Raw genomic sequence first — 20,346 nt, forward strand, 5'->3', positions numbered from 1 at the left:
TTTCATGGCTTGGCAGGATCCATGCCCTTAAGATGGTCTTCCTGCCTAAGCTCCTTTATCTCTTCCAGGCCCTCCCCGTTCCTATGGTGATGGACTTCTTTCGGCGCTTAAAAACTTTGATGCTGAGATTTGTCTGGCAGGGTGGACGGGCCCGTATCCCTTTCACGACACTGCGACGACCGAGAAAGGACGGTGGAGTGGGGTTCCCTGACATGCTCTTATATTATAAGGCCGCGCAGCTACGTGTGATAGTGGAATGGTCCCAGCAGCTCTCAGAGAAACACTGGCTGCATATGGATAGGAGTGTGGCTGGGAGGTCGATCTGGGACTTGATCTGGAAACCCAAAGTAGACCGGCCTAAGAATGCCTACATTAGCACTCCTACTAGCACAGTCCTGAAGGTGTGGGACACAGTCACCGGCGATGACCGCTGGACCACGTTTCCATCCCCCTTCACCCCCATTCACTTCAACCCGGCCTTTCCGCCGGCGCTGCAGGAGGGGCCCTTCAGGCTGTGGAGAGAGGGAGGCTGTAGGGCGCTTACGCATTTGTTCCATGGGGTGGCTCCACTCACGTTTCACAACTGCATGCGTGACTATGGGGTTCCGGTCACTGAGCGCTTTCGCCACAACCAACTTCTCCTCTGGGCTACATCAACGGGGGTGTGCGAGGCCGCTACCCGGCCGCTTTCTCCATTCGAGTCCTTTCTTCTCCACACCTCCGCTATGAAGGGGACAATCTCCTTCTTGTACGGGCTGCTGCTGGCCACTGCGGTCTCTCCACGCCCCCGCTACATGGAACACTGGGAGGTCCTTCTGGGCCGTGACGTCTCTGACGACGAATGGAAGCATCTTTGGAGTGACATTATGACGCACAATCACTCGGTGAATCTTAGGGAAGCCCACTTAAAGACCATGCACGATTGGTATCTTTACCCGTCCAAGCTCCACCGAATATTTCCAGCTTCTTCGGATAGGTGTTGGAGGGGTTGTGGCCTACTGGGAGATTTCCGCCACATCTGGTGGGACTGCCCGATCATTCGCCCTTTCTGGGCTGAAATTCTTTCCCACATCAAGGATATCTTGGGATATCCGATCTCGGATTCCATGGCTCATGTCCTGTTGGGACTCCGTGATCCGATGTTGGAACATCAAACTAAAGCGGATAAACGCATCTTGTGGCTTTGCTTGGGGGTCGCTAAGCTTACGTTGGCAGCAGCATGGAAGAAACCACTTGCCCCGGCCTCCTCACTGTGGCATGCGAGGCTTTGGGGTTTACTGAGCATGGAGAGAATGGCGGACATCTTCCTGGGCAATTTTAAAAACTTTCTGTTCCGTTGGGGTCCTCTGGTCCGTTTCCTGTCACGTGGCCTACCTTCGGCAGTATGCCCACCTACGTTCCGCGCACTTCACCTGTTCCAAGTTTAATCAGATTGCGTGCTTCTGAGGCTTTGTATGGCGCGACAGTGTTGTTGTTGTTGCCACCACCAGGGGGGGGGGACGGGGAGGGGGGGAACTAGTTGGGAACGGGGTTTGTTAATTGTTGCGACACTACTTAGCTACTAGGGGATGTTGGACTCCTGAATCATTTGCAGCGCTCTTTCCTCTGCCGGCCATCAGGCCACACATGGATTTACGCCTAAGAACTCCTTGGCATGCATTGAACTTACGAACTGAACTCTGTTACCATGTCATGCCACCCCACCCTGCAACTTCCCATTTATGTCTTTGAGTGCTCACTACAGCTTCCCCTGTGAGGGACTTCTGGCGAAATTGTCGCTTGTATGAGACTTTTTTCTTTCTTTCACTTTCCTCTCTTTTCCTTTCCTGCAAAAAATTTGAATAAAAATAAATTTTACAAAATATGTTTAAGGCATCATATTTAAAATATTTGCCTATTTAATCCTCCGAATACTGAAATGTATTTGTAGTTAGAATTAATGTATATAAAACAAGCCAATTATAATAAGATTTTTTCATTGAATTCCACCTCTCTTACTTTAAAGTGAAGGCATGTCCTCTAATATATACTTGAACCGGCTTTTAAAATAGTTTTCCATACAAGAGCTGATTTTCATTTTCTAATCTTTCTTTTTGGAGAAACTGCTGTAACCTGAATGTTTTTTGTTTTGCATGCCCTTGAAACATTCTTCATTGTGGTGAGATGGATTATTACCTGCAATAAGTCCATCACATCTCTGTTAACTTAAAAAGGCAACAGTATGCCTTCCTTCCAGCCTCTTCATTCTATCTACAATATATTTTAGAGATTTTAATTGCTTGTTTATCACAAAGGAAAATTCACAATGAAGAAAAACATTCTCTCAAACCAGCAGCCTGTATTAAGGCATAATATTCAAGCAAGTGTTTCCCATTGTTTATAGATGTAGTGTTCTCTGAAGTGTTGAGTCTTTACATCATCTCTGGCGTGCAGGATGTTTGAGAAGTTATGATGTTGACTGGGATGATATTTCAGATTGTGGGAGTCTACATGGAGAAAGCCTGTATTCCATTTTCCTTTTTTCAGTTTTTAGTTTGTATTGTGGCTTTGACCTAGCATCTTGCGTGTTGCTGACTATATGACTGATTATGACATCGCCACCCTGCCGCCGCACTGCCGAAGCTATGGTTGGGCCGTTTGCCAGATTAGGAGTTTCTTCCTTTCTGGTGGGCTGGTTTTTGGCGTTCTCACGGTGGTGCCACAGAAAAAGGGCACCGCAATGGGAATGCCAAAAACAGTTCCTGCATGTCATGGACTATAAAGTGATGGAACTGGTGTGCCTTCACACAGGAGGCCACATGTTGTGCCCCCCTGTGTGCATCCACAGGGCGTGAGGCACCAGGGGCCCTGTATGGCCCCCTTTGTTTCCTCTCTGTCCATTACACTGCCAGCAGAGAAGAAACTCGTAATATGCTTGGCAGGAGTGCAGCGGTCCCGCCAAGCATATTGCGGCTTCCTGACCGCCACAACACCGACAGGGAATGACGATCCCTGGTGGCTGTGTGGGAGGAATGGCAGTCTGACAATCCTAATCGTAATTAGCCCCTAAGTGAGGTTATTTTCGAGCCCCCCCCATGAGTCTGGCAGTCCGTGGACCACCAGACTCCTAATACTCCCTTTAGTGATGTGGTTATTTTCTAGGCTAATATACTAGGGCATTGTTTCGTGTGGCCTGCATGAGATGAAGCTCGTCTTGATGTTGATGTGGGTGTGCAGGGCGAGCGAGTGTAGTTTTTGGAGTATGAGAATTCCCTTATTTATCTATTTATTTCACAGTTTTCGATTATGGTTCTGTAACACCCAAAACATTGCAGCTCAGCCACCCTTCAGCTGGAAACTCTGAAGTTCAAGAAGGAAACAAGTCGAAACCATCTTTATCAATAAGTGCCCCCAGGGTCTGGAATTACATCTCCTCAGAACTTTATCTTCATACAAAAACTTCAGTTCAGAACATGAAAATATGCCTCAAATAAGAGAAGCGGTAAATTCACAGAAGAGCAAATGATGCTGACCCTTTAGTCTCTGCAATAATTTTTGCTTCAGAAACTTGCATTTAACCAATGCCAGAATCTAATATTTAGAAAAATACGGCATACTGTATGCAAGATATTAATTTGCATGCCCAATATCGGTCTGACCGAGTTATAGAGACTTGATGGGAAATAGATTCCATGGCCTGTTTACAACATTGCTTAGGTGTGAACAACATTTTCCCAGTCATCCATCTTAAACTGACATAACAAAGAATCTTGTGACAATCGTATTGGTCTACAGGAAAGATGTATAGGTCACTCCATCATGATAATGGCAGCTGTTGGAAATATAATACTCCAGGTCATCGGATCATAACCTGTCACTCTTGATCTTTAATTGCTCTATAGTTTTCCACAGTGTTCAAGTAGGGCTCAGAAACAATTATTTTGAGTACTGGATTATTCGTGCAACCTTGAAGAGGATTCATTATATTTAATTATCTGAGACAAGTATATTTGACGGATTCCGATAAAGGAGCCTGGATTGTAAGAGCAGTAATGGTGGGAAAGAAAGTTATTCTGTCTAATTAAAAGAGGAGAAACAAGCTAGACATATGTTATGGTTAGCAGAACTATCTGCGTTAACATCCAGAGTGAACCTGAACTTTAGATGTGAAAACAATCTTGCAAAATTTCACAAAGCATGGCATGATGTTTTTTGGATTTGTAAGATAATGCGTAATTTATAAAAAAGATTAGATTAATATCATTAGGACATCCTTTCCCCCTTTTCATCCCTCTTCAGCACAGTTGTTTAAATGTTATTTGTTTGATGAATAGTTATTTATTATAATGCAATTTCCAGCGTGTTAAAAAAAATGTCCATTGTCCATTGTACCAGACCTTCGACACCATGGCCAGTACTAATGGCATGTGCGCCTTGCTATTGTTTGTAAATGTTAGCTATTTTGGATATTTTTTAAGCTATAACCTTTACTACTCTTTTCAAATGTTTGATTTTACTTATTACATAAATTAATGTTGTCCTACTGTAGACAGGTTAACATGTTTTATTACGTATTTATGAATTACATATTATTGAATTTAAAATAAATAGAAAAAAGAACTTCCGAAAGAGCTGATGAGCGCCCTAACCTCATAGTGGATTTTACCTCCACCTTGTATGCTGACTGCTCTGTCCTCTGGTCAACCAAACGTCTCCCCTATGTACATCTCATGTTTTAATGCAATTAAATACCATATTTACATTTCTAGAAATGTATGTAACTTGTCCACTCTCTCCTCTTTCATTAAATGTAAACATCCCATGCATTCTCTTAATGCAACCGTGTATATGCTGAACATTTCTATATCTATAAATATGCAATTTATGAATATTGTAAGAATTCTGTCATCTGTTTAAATCTTACTTGTGTTATACAAAGCTGCTAAAAAATTCTTAAATACATTAAACTAGATTCAGAACAATACACAGTGAGCAGAAAAGAAACAATTGAATTGTCATGATTGGAAAAAGAGGATTGCCACCAAATTTCAATGCTTCAGTAGTACTTTTAGGAGAAAATGTTTTAGGGATACTTTTCCTTTCCAAAATCCTTCATGAAATGTTTGTTTCATGACATCTGAAGCACTAAGGTCTTTTTACGTTTCATTTTTTCTAATATTTTATTTTGCAATCAGATTTTTTTTCTTACTTTTTCTTTGTCTTTTTGTCTGAGATCGACACTTAAATCTTTCTGCGGTAGTGTTTGTTACAGTATTTAATGTAAATCTATTATTACCTAACTATTGGGACAGTCCACAAAATATCTTGAAAAAGTAGATATATTTGTTTTTTTCCTGTCTTAGTAAAACATGCTGCACTAATTTCGATATGTATCTAATTGTTTTTGAATGTGTTAAGAGTATGATACCAAAGGTAATGCACTACTTTTGATTTATTTGGTACTTTATGTTCAGACCACACGAATGAAGAGAAGAATCTTTTCAGTGTCCATGTTCTTGTTACCTGATGCTAATCTCTTTTTTTTCAGTGGCGGCACCTGACTTACTGGATCCTAAATCTGCCACTCACAACGCCAAGCCAAGACTCTCCTTTTCTACCAAGCCCATTGTGCTGTCTACTTTTGAAGACAGCGATATATCCAGTGTCATGAGATGGAAGACAGTGTCAACCATATTTCTGGTGGTCGTTTTGTACCTTATCATTGGAGCTACTGTATTTAAAGCACTGGAGCAACCACATGAGAGCTCACAGAGGACTACCATTCTCATTCAAAAACATGCCTTTGTAGAGGAGCACGCATGTATCAACACCACTGAACTTGAGGTGCTCATCCAGGTAATGAATGGAAACATATGGTGTTTCAGCCATGTTATCATTTTATGTTGGGCCTTCAACGGTGGTAGTAAGTTTGTCAGCTGTTGCTTTGATATTTTTGGAGTTCTTATGATATTTATACAGACTCATTATGTTGAATTATACTGAAAAGGCTACTAACAACACAGATCAGACTGCTGACGTAGCAACTATTGGGTAAGAGGTTTGTTGTGATGGTTTTCATGACGATCAGATTAACAATGGAGTGTATAGGCATAGCTCTGATGAAACTTTAAATTGACCACATACAAATTATTTCTGCTAGATCCACTTTGTGAAAGTTAGTGTTGAAGAGCCACTGATCTGCATTATTGATAAGATTCCAGTTGAGACATATTGTGTCCTGGAACTGATTATTAGGGTCTAATGGTGTTTAGTGGCTTCATTTTAAATTTTTATTTATCCAGTTGAATTTGCCATATCTTTGGACTGCGAGTATTTGATCCAGCATCAAGCTCACAAATGTACCCATTAGAAGCGATTTCTAATTGGTCAGCTGTAATTTCTACTGAGAGGGAAAGGAGGTGACATATTCTGCTACTCAAGCCCAGTCTATCTAAGAGGGCCTTCAAGATTAATGCTATTGAAGCACACGCCTTTCTTGTCAATTCATGTCTTGTTAACTCCCACTGTTTAGAGAGTTCAAAAATCAGCTAGAAAGTGTATGAAAAAGTAGTAAAGTAAGCATATAGATCATGCACAAGAAATCATTGACTGTGAGAGACAGTTTTAAGAATATGTACAAAATAACTGGTTTGTTAGTTCATGATGTTTGGCTTAATGTGTGGCCAGTTGATAGACTGTAATCTGGGGATGTTTCAATCTGTTTTTCTGTACGTTAATTTTGAATGGCTTCTTGTCCTAGTAAAACTCCATTTTAAGCACCATGTGGTCATGAAACCCGGTGTATTTTCATGGTCATCTGGAGAGATGTCTGCCACGCATGATATGTAAGAGGTGCAACTTTTGCTAAATCATCATGATCACAAGTCATCTGATTTAATGAGGGAACAGGGCAGGCGAGGTTAAGTGTGATGTTCCTCAGGAGCTGTCAATGCAGGAAAGTGCCTTACTGTTCGGTCAGATAAATGTGCTGAACATTGAAGCAAGATGTTTGCAAAATGTTCTGTGAAGCAGACTACTGTCTAGCAGTGCTGGAAACCTCTATGAAAAAGCATTTCATTGAACCATACTTCACTTCAATGTGGAGTAGAGCGGACAATGAGATGACACCTTTATAGTCTTAAGTGCCTATACATGATCACCTTCAGGATACTTGAGAAGGAAAGCTTTATTAGGGAAAACCTTTCAGCTAAAAAAATACTAAAAAAATTTGAATAAAAAAATTATACAAAATCCTAACCTGAAACATGTGTATAATACAAGCATAGGGGACATTTGTATGTTTTCTCGCAATATACTATACATTTAACACCTGTGTCTTCTAACAGGCACTGTTTCAGCAAAGAAGATTTGTAAATAAAGCAGATGTACTTTTCACCCATGAAAGCGAGTATCCTACTCATGACATAAGTTACTTCTGTTTACATCAACCAAGCCGTACTTTATCTGCCATAGAAAATTCAGGTCTGTAGCATAGATTGTCTTGGAAAGGTTTACTGGAACCACGAGTTGCAGATTAGCTTGCATTGATTTTCTTGCTATTGATCGTACTCATGACATAAGTTACTTCTGTTTACATCAACCAGCCGTACTTTATCTGCCATAGAAAATTCAGGTCTGAAGCATAGATTGTCTTGGGAAGGTTTACTGGAACCACGAGTTGCAGATTAGCTTGCATTGAGTTTCTTGCTATTGATTCAACTATTCTTATTGATGCCTGAATTTATCGTAACAATTCCAAAATCAGTAAACATGCAATCTAATTGAGGTTTCTAAAGTTTTTCAATCTGAAATGTTTGTAATAGTTTCCAGGATAAAAGCCATTCAATGTGAGACAGAATTTTCCTCTCCTTCTGCTAAGATAGTTTCTGTTACTTCAGACTACATTGTGTGCCAAAAGTTGAAATTTATTTTTATGTATTTTGGTTTTGCCTATAAAGCATGAACAATAGATGATTCCTAAGGTATTAAGACAAAATATCGAAAAAAATATTGTGGAGCAGAAATATCGAGTTTTAAATATCGTGATGTACAAACTTCCTGTGCAAAATTATTGCTGACAAGAATATTTACTTTAAGGTAAGTAATATCGATGGTAAAAATATCTATGTTGTTAATATCGATTTAAAAAATATCTATGTTTTTAATATCGTTTACAAAAAGATCTTTGTTAAAAATATAATTTTTTTATTATTTTGATGTATTTTATTATATATTTTAATTGTATATGCTATAAATTATTAGTATAATTATTGTTAATCATTTGTGCTATAGTTTGCAAATATTTAGTTGTTTTTACATTAAATGTAATAGTTTTTTTGAATTTTTGGTGCTGTAGTAGGTTGTGGAGTTTATAGGGGTACAGGGTGAAAAGTAAATACATTCTAATTAATAATTAATTTATATTCATTATTTAATTGATAAATATGTTACTTGTGTATTTTTTCAAATTACATTAAGTTGTAGGTGCAGGTTGTGAGATTTGTAGGGGTATGAGAGAAGTGACTGGAGTGGGAATAGCACCTTTTACCCCTACTGAGTCTAAAGATTTCCCTACTGTTGCAGAGATTGGAGTGGAATTAGTATATATATTATTCCTACAATTGTATGCTTTTGTTATATTGTTTGTAATATGCAATATATTTGTAGTAACATTTTAGGTTTTTATTTTGTTTACTTAATTAAACTGTTATGATGTATAGAAATATATCCAGTTTATTTGCTACAGTTTGCAATTTATTGTAGATATATATATATTATCCTGGCGTGGTGTACTGCAAAATAAAACTCACCTGCACTCTGGGTCTTCCGTGTTCTTGCTCGTTTGTTGGCTGAGGATTGATGGCGTGGCGTGGTAGCAGGAGCACAAGTGCGGAAATATATATATATATATATATATATATATATATATATATATATATATATATATATATATATATATATATATATATATATATATATATATATATATATTCTTTCCTCCAATGCCGGTACATGCACTAGGGCTGTCAAGGAGCGGTCCTGGATAGGCCACCGACCGACCTTTAAATTCCGTCACAAATACCTCCTATTCTTGAAGTAAGCCAGGACACTCGGAATCCATATGTAGAATTTTATTTCTGCAGGTGAAAAAGTGCGACGCGTTTCACTTTTTTACCTGCAGAAATAAAATTCTACATATGGATTCCGAGTGTCCTGGCTTACTTCAAGAATAGGAGGTATTTGTGACGGAATATATATATATATATATATATATATATATATATATATATATATATATATAAAGTAAACTCCTTAAAACAACAAAGGAGCAGAGGCCACGTCGGGGGAGTAACAAGGAAGCAGCTTTATTGGCAGAGTAATGGCGGATGCATTTCGGCAAATCGTGCCTTCTTCAGCGCCCAAGAACTTCACTCAGCTTCCAATTTTGCATAATGTTCCAACCTGCCGCCCTCTTTGTAGAAGAAAGTCGGCTCTGCCCCCTATCGTGATGAAACACCACCTGTTGCTGCCTGCCGTGTAGCGCCAGACTACAACACCCAGAATGCACGGGCAAGTTCCAGGTAAGTGGCGATAGGAATGAGGTCCCTGTGGGATGGGCGGGATGTAGGCATTGCGGTGATGGAAAAAGTGATTTCTTGCAATGTCAGCAAAGTGCTCCTCGAGTCCCCGCACCGTCTCAACCTACGTGCTGCAGTCCAAATGTCTACGGGGGTAGAAATGACAGTGCATGACAGTGCATGACACCCAAAGCCAGGTGGAATTCCTCGTATATATATATCTGCTCCAGAAGCCCCCTCCCACACCAGGGAAGGAAGCGGCCGCACTCGCGTAGAAGGTTATAAACAGTTAGTTTATTGCACAAACAGGACGCGTTTCGGCAAACGTGCCTTTTCCCCTGTGTCAACCTGATTTACAAGAGTTGCCCCCATTTAAAGCGTTCAAAAAGATAATTACACACATTTTTTTCTCTGTGAATTCATAAACATAAAGAGCGGACAAAAACATCATTGTTTCTTTGGCGGCCATTTTGAAGTGGTTTTCTATATAATCAAAAAGACAACCATTTCACTGTTACTAATCAAATTAGTTAAATAATAAACTATTATCCCGCAATACATGATTTAAAGTCCTTCATCATATAATTCATGACAAATTATGTAAACAAATGAGCCCTGTATGGACAATACCGCTATATTCATGGTATATATATATATATATATATATATATATACAAATATATATTTATTTGTTCTTTTTTAGTTTTAACATTTTTGTACAATGTAACATACATTTTAATTATTATTTTAATAATAGTTTTAAATTATTTGTTTAAATAAACAAACACACATATATATGTGTATATATATACATATATATATATATATATATATTAATAAGCATTACATTTTAAATGATTATACATTATTTAAATATATTTAATTTACATTATATTACTGTTTAATGTTAATGTATTTAATGTTTACTATGTTTAACTATGTTTATGTAAACTATATTTTTGTGTTCAATGTGTTTTTTTGATTATTTTTGTTATTTACATTCTCGATATTTTTAAAACAATATTTACTTGTTAAGTGCGAACATAGCTATAAGACAGCTGAACGCTGCACAGGGCAAGAGGAACTTCTCTTTTAATTGGGCTCAGGTCAGAGGGGTCACTTTTTGAATGTGGTCTAGTGTTAGGGATATAGTAGGTGCTACTTTTTGTTGGTTAGATAAGTTATGATAAATGTATTTGCTTGCAAACAAATACTTGTAAACACCAATAACGTGAAGACCATATAGTGGCACCTTACAAAACCCCTCCAAAGAGTTCTAAATAATATCTTTCAACTCCCTTTTAGTTGGAAATGGGACTGTATTTTCAATTGACTTAATATCATGTAAATAAAACTGTGGCTGTGCATGTATAAAGATTTTGTTAACACAATCATATGTACAAACCAATGAACCGCTCTACATGAGAAGAGGTATGTAGTAAACGTGGAGCACCATCAAAGGAGGTGCAGGGGAAGAGAAAGAGAAGGCAGCTTGGAGGAAAGGGTGCTTACAGCAATAGGGGGGCTGGATAGTGCACTAAGTCGGACATTTCTAGCTATAATAACTGAGAATGTGGAGGGCATGATTTTTCCTGGACATATTCTTTAATTAATTGAGACCAATGCAGCTAGGGACTGGAGAAGAAAAGTGTTTTGCAGTTGCAAAGCCTAAGGCATGCAAAATTGTAGGCTTTGTGACCTCAGAAACCACTCTCGATGTGCTAAAGGTATGAATCACAAAGCTATCTGAGATTGCAAACCCATTGATTGGATAGTGACACCGCAAAAGAGGTGGTATCCTTTCAAAAGGTTTTAGGATGGATAACTTTCACATTGTGAATGTGGGTTGTGGACATTGGATGAGCAGACAGTGATTTATGCCCTACCCCGATGATCTTTTGTATCTTGACATCCTATTTATAAAAATTGCCCCGTCCCTTTAAGTGGTAGGGGGCTGCAGTGTCAGAATTGTGCATATGTAGATGCAGTGATAGGAGTCTGCAACCCCCGCAAGCCTCTGTTGCTGCATTGTAGGCATTTGTTGGGGTATGCAGAAGAAATCCTATAGTGGTTATAACACATTACACCAAATGCCATACATACATTAATAAATAACGTAACGCCTGCATAAATATACTCATAAAAAGATTCATTAATGCTTAGAAGCCAAGAGATTTCCATGTGGAAAAATCTACAACACACAATACAAAAACATATATTAACCATAACCTAATATCATGAATAAGGACACCAACATTTGCCCAAAACCTAGGCACCATGGTATGTCTTTGATTTTGACCCCCACCCCCCTCACTTTGTTTGCTTTTGCATGAAGAACAAAAGTCCACTAGGGTTTGAATCAAGTTTTGGATGGTCAACTTGAATTACAAAACCATCACATTATGTACCAGAAGAAAAAACCTTTACTACTCTACTTTTGTTCCACCATTCGCATTCTTTCACGTGAACAACATTTTTGGATACAGCATCCACCCTTGCAGGAGATATGAATTTGAACAGGGGTGGAATCTATTATATGTACCCAATCCCCCTCGTTAATCTCACTCCTGAACTTTGGGGCAATTACGATGGTGGGCAGTTGGACCGCTGGACGCCATAGCGGCTGTCAGAGGACCACCTGACAAGCATTTGGCAGTTCAACCACCTTATTTCGATTCGACCACTGGGCTGGTGGTAGGAAAGGCATCAGTACCATAGCTGGGGCATGCTGAGGCCAGGGAAAAGTGCGGCAGCACATGCCTCTGCCATACAGCGCCTCCTGCATGTCTGTGCCCCATGTGCCATGCACATCAACGGAGGTGAGAGGGGGCACAACATGTGCCCCCCAGTGCCACTTTTTAGTGGCCTACAATGGCAGGGTGCCCTGTTTGGGGCCACCCCTATCTCTTTCCAGCAACTGCCTTTCAGCTGCTCCTACCACCGCCCCATCGGGATCTATGATCCTGGTGGAGCCAACAGTCTTGTGTCCGACAGCTCATGGTCTGACCCCCAGTATGAGAATACGGCAGTCAGACCTCCCATGATGGCCTGTCAGCTGTCCAACTGCCCCTATTGCAGTCAGCCACTTTAGGGCTTATTGCGGGCGGATCGCCACCGCTGGGCCGGCAGAGTCCTCCGTACCACAGTCAGATTATGATGGCGGTGGTGACCCCAGCAGTGTGAAAATCTGTCTGCCACTTTTCCGCAAGTAGCAATCCGCCCGTGGAGCTGGACTGTTAAAATGGTGCCGGTGCCTAGCTTTTCCCGTTGTCCAGATTAGGATGCATGCAGACGCCTGCTTTTCCACGGCGCTCTCTCTGCTATGGAAAGGCTGATGTGGATTGGGTTTGGGGGCCCATTTCAGACCCCCCTCATGTTGGGGGTGTGTGGGTGCACTGGACGGGTACCCACCTACATTTCACTGCACCAAGTGGCAGGCACAGTGCAGTACCTGCTACGTAGTGCAGTGAAATGCACAACATGCTAGTTTTCGTGACGCAGCACCTCAATGTTAACGCTGCGGAATCCGACCGATCATAATACAAAGGGCAGGACTGCTGGAAGTGTGCGGCGGTCACATCATAATACGATGGGCGGAACCACCGCACGCATGGCGTTCGGACCCTATATCCGCTACGGTTGTGGCCGAAAAAAATACAACCACCATCCTAATAGGCCCCATAGTGTCTAGCATCATATCTTTCTTTCATTCTACCTAGAAGCTTCTCAACTGTTGGTCGCATAATCTTATCTAAAAAGAATGCACGGTCGGATTTCTGATGAAAACCCCTCAACCATGCAGGACATATTTTTGACATTGGGACTTGTCCCCTCATGATTTCAAAAGGACATAATCCATTAGCACCATAAGGACATGTACGATGGGACCACAGCATACTCTCTATTGCATCACTCAACTCAATTTTGTTTTGGACCGCCCACTGAATGCACTCCATCAACATGCCAATCATTTTCTCAACAAGTCCATTGGCCTGGAGGTGATATAACGCAATGAGCTTGTGGCTGCAGACCCGGGAGCAGAAGTCGGCCCGGGACCAGGGTTCAATTCCCGACGCGGCAGGGTCGTGGACCAGGGTCAGCGGACTCGACAATTCTCGCCTTGGTGCCTACTCTAACCTGGGGTCCCACTTGGCAACTCTGGGCATTAGCTTGCCTAATCTCCACAACGGCCCCATCAACGCCGGGGATGCCTGGCTCCACCTTGGGGACTCCCAGTAGGGACCATCCCACAGGGAAAGCCAGGACGGGTTCCCCAGCGGTATACAGCGCCGGGACGTCCCTTTGCTGGGGCAGCTGTGCGCTTTACAAGTATACGACATTTAACATTTAACATTTTATTGCATTGCCTTCAAGAAAATCCTTAATTTCTTGCAAAACTAATTGTACTCCTTTGTCGGATACAATTTCTTTTGGACCCCCCTCTATCAAAAAAAATTTCTTCAGGAACTTTATCACCACATTAGTATTGGGCTCTTAAATTTAGCCTACTTCCCACCACTTGCTGTAGTAGTCTACCACCACCGTAGTGAATTTACATCTCTGTGGTAGCATATTGAATGGATCAAAAAAATCTATTACCAACTTAAACCATGGGCCCTCAGGTAGACTTCAAGGCTGCAATGGTACAGACTCTGTCTTCATCCCTTTGTTACTGTTGCCACATATAACACAAGCTGTAGCGCTTGCAATGATTTCTGTGTCCATTCCCAGACACTTATCACTGTTCCTAATTTTCCATTTTGTGATGGTTTGACCTATATATCCTTCATGTGCATATTATCTAATCCCTTAAACCCTTGGGAGGAAATAGTTTGTCACCCCTCATTAACATTCCATTTTTCTCAATCCACAACTCTGCTACCTTGAAATAAGACTGAATGGACACTGGTAACCCTTTCCTTCTGGGCCATCTCTGTTTGATATATTTTTTGACAATCTCGAGATCTTCATCAACTAACATTACGACCATCCATTCATCCTCAGTAAATGCATTTCCCTGGCACACATCCACTGTGGCTATCAAATATTCCCCATCCTCCTCTTCCCAATTCATTGATTGTTCCTGATCGGACCTGGGGAACGTGATAAATAACCAGTTATGGTGTTTTTTACTCCCGGAAGGCACTCAATCTTGCAATTACATTTCAAAAATGTGGAGCTCAGTCTGGCCAGCCAAGGGATGTGTTCCTTTATCACTGAACCTCCAAGTATGTTAACAAATGACTTCTGATTGGGTTTGAGCATGAACTTCCTCCCCCCAAATAAAACCTTTATATTGTTCCACCACCCAACAACAAGCCAATAGTTATTTCTGTATAGCAGAATTTTATTTTCTAATTTTCCTTAAAAGACCTAGACGCAAACCCCACCATTGATTCACCTCCATCTTCTTTCTTCTGAGCAAGAGTGGCACTCAAGCCCTCATTACTCGTGTCTACTGTGATGATGCACTCCCTGGTAGAGTCAAATTGTGCCAGAACTTCATCAGGGACTATGTCTTTCTTCAGAGCTGCATTTTCATCCTGGCACTCTTCACTCCACAAGAACACTTGCTTTTTCTTGAGCAGTTCTCTCAAATGTACAATTTTGGCCGAGAATGTTTTTATAAAATTTGCAAACCCCTTAAAAGGATGCAATTTGCTCTTTGGACAGGGCGCCTTTGTAATATCTTCCACAAGACCAGTTCAGGGTTCCACTACCTTTTCAGATATCACAATGCCTAAATATTCAATGCTACTTTTTACAAATTCACCCATTTAAAAATTTGCTACAATGCCAAATTTGTTCAATATTTTCAAAATCATGTGCATAAGCCCCTGGTGTGCATCTAACTCTCAAACACGTCACTGTACGACATTGCTTCAAGACACAAGGGGTGCTCGTGGACACCTGAGTAGACACCCTCTGGCTGAATGAGCAGCTGGCTTGCGCCTGGACATGCACTGACCACGACCTGGACTGAACGGATGACTCGCATGTGGAGATGCGAACTGGTCATGCGCTGATCTGCAGAACCTGCCTCGTCACGCAGCATGTAATAAAGTTGGCCTCTCGGGCTCGCCCTGACAGTTCCTCTGCTCTTGTGCTGAAGGTTTCTGTGCATACGGGCCAGTGGACTCAGTCTTGGCAACAGCTAATGCAAAACAACAAGGAAAACTTGCTGCTACTGGTCTGATAGTTCTCTGGTTATATAAAAGTCATCATTATTTCCTATGACTGTTCAAAGAAATGCTCAGACAGGTCATGTCATTAGGCATGCACCAGACATGACGATCTTTGACTGTGGCCACCCTCCGTTCCACACCCTCTAGCAAAGGAATATAGAACGTGGAATACAGTGTGAAAGACTCAACACCACAAATCCCTTTCTCATGAATACCAATGGGCTATCCTTACAAAAGTCATTTATGCTCTGTGATCGATTAGTACATCCATCATAGTGCCAAAATATTGAGAAATGGAAAAAATGTCCCTCCGGCCCTAAGCTTTTTTTTTTTTGCGTGCGTGGATCTTGAACGCCTTTCGAATAGATAATGGAAGGAGAATGCCTCACTAGCATGGATTTCCAGACCCCATGTTAATAGCTTTAGAAGGCCTGATTTCCTTTCCTTCCTGTGTTTTCTAGTGGCTTCAGCTATTGTGTAAGCCACTGGAGATCATGACATTGGTTGCCAAGTATGCTGGGATATTTAAGTTGTTCACCTTGTAGATCCACAACAGGTGTTAAATGTGATGGTGGTAGATCCCTTTTAGCAGTGGTTTCTTTACTTTACAGCCAAACAATCTCAGAAATCCATATACTGCTGTTCTTTTAAAGAAGCAGAACAATGGAATCACATTGGAGACTTCTGTCAGTACTCTTGGAGCTCGCCTACTATAGTGAGAACCTCCCCTTCCCTACCAGCATGAATCTCACTCTTACTGGTCTGGGCCCGGGGCACCTCCTGATGTGTTAGAAGCCTGTCTGACTATGATGAAGACAAGCTCCAATAGCAAGCTCACAAGAGAGTTCTGTTTATTATAAACATGCATTTACTGGGTTCCTGCTTGCCCTTTGTAAGATATAATTGTTTCCCCTCCCCACACAACCTAGATAGCTATTATTATATGTTCCTATATTTACCTTCTCACAGTTTTCTTACCACAGATTTACCAGAAAGCCCATTGCTCCCAAAGGCCCTTTGTTTTACTTATGGGCACTACTTATATCTTACTCTAAGCAAGGGAAATCTAATTACTGCCAGTGCAAGAGCAGGGGCCTGACATAACCAGCTTTTAGGAATGTCCTACTTTGTGGTAATTGCAACAATAATCTACAGAATGTCACCAATTAATTAGGCATTGTATAATTATCACAATGTTGCAAAGATGATATCGCTAGCTCTTGCCTAAGTGAACTTAGTAAATTGTATTTTTATTTTAAGATAAACCCTAACTAAATAGAAAGACAGCGTTAGCAACACTTTTGATTCCTCTTACTGCATAGACATATCTAGTCCATCTTTGCATGTCCCACTTTTGTAAATAATGCAACCAGACCTCATGAGCTCCAGTGCACTATTTATAGGTGACTTAACTAATATTAATAGTAGGCTTGTTCAACATGTCAAAAATATTTATTTTGACAAGTGCTAGGCATGATGGCAGTCCTGAAGCAATGCTTTTAAAGTAGCTCGTGTGTGGAGTGATTCCCTACTGCACCACATATGGCATTGAATGTTTATGTCACTGTTGAACTTGGTAGACATGCCAATTGGAATTGGTCTTTATTACTATGTTACTGTGGGGCGGTTTAACAGCCTTTCAGAGCCCAGAGACAAAATATGCAAGTAAATTCAGCTTATAAAATCATACAATATCTAGGGAGGCTACACAGAATGGTCAATGTCTGTACAGTGAAGATGAAGTACTGTTACTCAGATTATATATTCAGAAACTAGCGAGGCAGAGGAGTATTAATTTCTCAAATATGAAGCCTGTGATGTAACTATAGTGCACTATATATATACATATGATGATGCATTACAATTATTGTCATTGCAAGAAGCATCTTTACGGTCCAATGAATCTGAAAATAATCTTTTTAATTAACCTAGAGAAGGAACACTTAAAATATTGTGCTAGGTATATTGATAACGTTAACCGAATTTGGAAAGTTTTCATAGAATTCAATATTGGTTTTCTTACACTACTTTGATACTGTCCATGAAATGATTAAACATTCTTTATATAGACAAAGAAATAATATTGTGAATAGTAAGTTCAAGACTAATACATTTTTAAGGCAAGGTACCAATGTAGCCAGTTGAGAGGTAACAGTTTCTTGGATTTATGATTGTCTAAACTGTACTACAAAGATACAATTTAGAAGTGAAAAAATTGACATGAAAAGGAAATTCCTCAATTAACACCGAATAAAATTTCAAAAGAAATAAATAAGTTAATATGTGGGAAAATATAATGTGAAGGGCAAAGGATGAAACCCACTGAAATCACTAAAGTGCCCAGAGTTGGGTTGCATTCTTCTTCTTTGAGTTTATCAGTCACTTTGTAATCAAATATGTTTGCACACCTGTGTCAAGCAGGATGGATGCCGTTTTGAATTGGTTAAATTGCAGGATGTATTTGGACATCTAGTGTTTGACTTTGATTAAGGTGAGGGTGAAAATATGTCAATTATGGTGGCAGTTTGTTATGTTATGTTATAAAAGTCTTTTATAGCGCACGGCTACTCCAAGGAGTGTCCCGGCGCTTTTATTGTAGACCTGTAGCAGATAACACAGCAAGGAGAATAAAAGACCCAGCCAGCAGAAAAAGAGTGTAACTAAAGAGCAAAAAGCCAAGTTTTGAGGCCCTTCCTGGAGGCCAACAGATTGGAAGTACTACGCAGTACCAAGGGCAAAGTATTCCAGAGCTGTGGCGCCAGCAGCCTGAAAGACCGGCCCCCAATACGTGCCCTTTTTACTCGCGGGACCACGGCAAGAAACAAAGACTCAGATCTCAGAGATCGAGCAGGATGGTAAAAGGCTAGCCTCTTTTGGAGATATTTCGCTCCAGAAGCGTGAAGAGCCTGTGGGCCAAGGTCAAGGCCTTAAAAACAATCCGCTTCCGGATCGGCAGCCAATGAAGTGACTGCAGGAGGCCGGAGGTTCTAGCTCGTCCGTGCAGGCCAAAAATGGCCCGTGCAGCCGAGTTCTGGACCACCTGCAGCCATTGCAAGAGATACTCCGGCAGGCCGAGATAAAGGACATTGGAATAGTCCAATCTCGAGCCAATTAAGGCCTGCACCGTAACCTTCCTATGATCTTCCGAGAGCAAGGGAAGAAACTTACGGAGCATCCTAAGAAGGCCAAAGCATGTACCTGTTAGACCCAGGATCTGTGATCTCAGTGTCAGGCCATTATCGATCTTAATCCCCAAATTCTTGGCTAACTGGGAAGAGGCCGCTGGAGGAAACATATCGACAGGCCACCATTCCTGCCAAACTGGATCCATCCGACAGCCGAAGAAGAGTACCTCAGATTTATCCGAGTTGCACTTGAGGCTGTTAAGCTGAAACCAGTTGAAAACAGCCCCAAGGCAACCACGGATACTCCCTCCATCAAAATCTGCTCCTTTTCCACACGTAAAGAGGAGCTGGGTATCCTCGGCATAGGATACGATCTGGGCACTAAAGGACTCCGCCAGTGCCGCCAGGGGGGTCAATAAAGATGTTAAATAGAGTCGGGCTTAACACTGATCCCTGTGGGACTCTGACTCCCAGTGGCGGCATCACGGCAGAGCTAGGAGAGGCCCAGACCGTTTGTCGGCGGCCAGCCAGGAATGATCTGAACCAGCTGAGCACCGTCCCCCTCAGACCGATCTCATGAAGTCTGGCGAGGAGACCCTCATGGGGGACGGTGTCAAAAGCCGCCGACAGGTCAAGCATCACAAGCATAGCTTTGCCATCTGAATCCAGTGCCTCCTTGATAGCTTCCGACACCTCCAAAAGCGCCGTCTCGGTGCTTACGTTGGCGCGGAAGCCAGATTGGGTAAGATGCAGCAGATAGTGGGATTCTAGAAAATTGGAGAGCACAATGTGCACGTGCTTCTCCAAGATCTTAGCATAAGCAGGCAGGAGAGAGATGGGCCTGTAGTTGACCAAAGCCTCAGGATCCAAACCAGGCTTCTTGAGAAGAGGAATGATCATCGCCTGCTTCCAGGCCTGCGGGACCACCCCCCCCCCCATTCAAGGAAAGATTCAGAATTGGGTTCACCAACGGATTAATGACTTCCGCCATTTTCGCCAAAAATTTGGAAGGGCACGGGTCAAGAGGCGACCCAGATTTAAGTTTGGCCATAAGTTCCAAAGACGAGGAAGCTGAAAGTGGCGGAAAGTCTACTAGGACAGGACCCAGGCAGGCTGTTAGATCTGATTCACCCTCAGTGCAGGGAGATACTCCAGCCGCCCTCAGAGGGAAAGAGTCCTGGATCAACTTTATTTTGGTGGTAAAAAAGTTGGCAAGGGCACTTACCCACGGCTCAGAAGGAGCTGCCTGGGTCACATTAGTGCGTGGGGCTGTAAATTCCCTCACGATGGTGAAAATCTCCTTGCACGAGTTAGTGGCAGCCTCAATCCTCTTTGCAAAATAAACCATTTTTTCAAGGAGGATGTCACGATGGTAAGCTTTCACAGCCGTCCTATACAGTTTGGATGTTTAATTGTGTACAATAACTCATAAGCTGAGTGAGGTCACATCCTAGAGCCTTCCAAGACTTTGGGAAGGGA

The 20,346-nt window shown here is 41.5% G+C and overlaps 1 protein-coding gene across 2 annotated transcripts in view; it reads left to right on the forward strand.

Annotated features, from left to right (window-relative positions):
* KCNK2 (potassium two pore domain channel subfamily K member 2) overlaps positions 1-20,346 on the forward strand; it is a 528,695-nt gene that overhangs the window by 87,881 nt on the left and 420,468 nt on the right. For both annotated transcript variants that reach the window (XM_078649782.1, XM_078649781.1), the window contains exon 2: positions 5,528-5,835. In XM_078649782.1, the coding sequence (XP_078505908.1) occupies positions 5,528-5,835 (308 nt within the window). The remainder of the gene's footprint in view (positions 1-5,527; positions 5,836-20,346) is intronic.

Source organism: Lissotriton helveticus, chromosome 6 (assembly GCF_964261635.1).
Source record: "Lissotriton helveticus chromosome 6, aLisHel1.1, whole genome shotgun sequence".
NCBI lineage: Eukaryota > Metazoa > Chordata > Amphibia > Caudata > Salamandridae > Lissotriton > Lissotriton helveticus.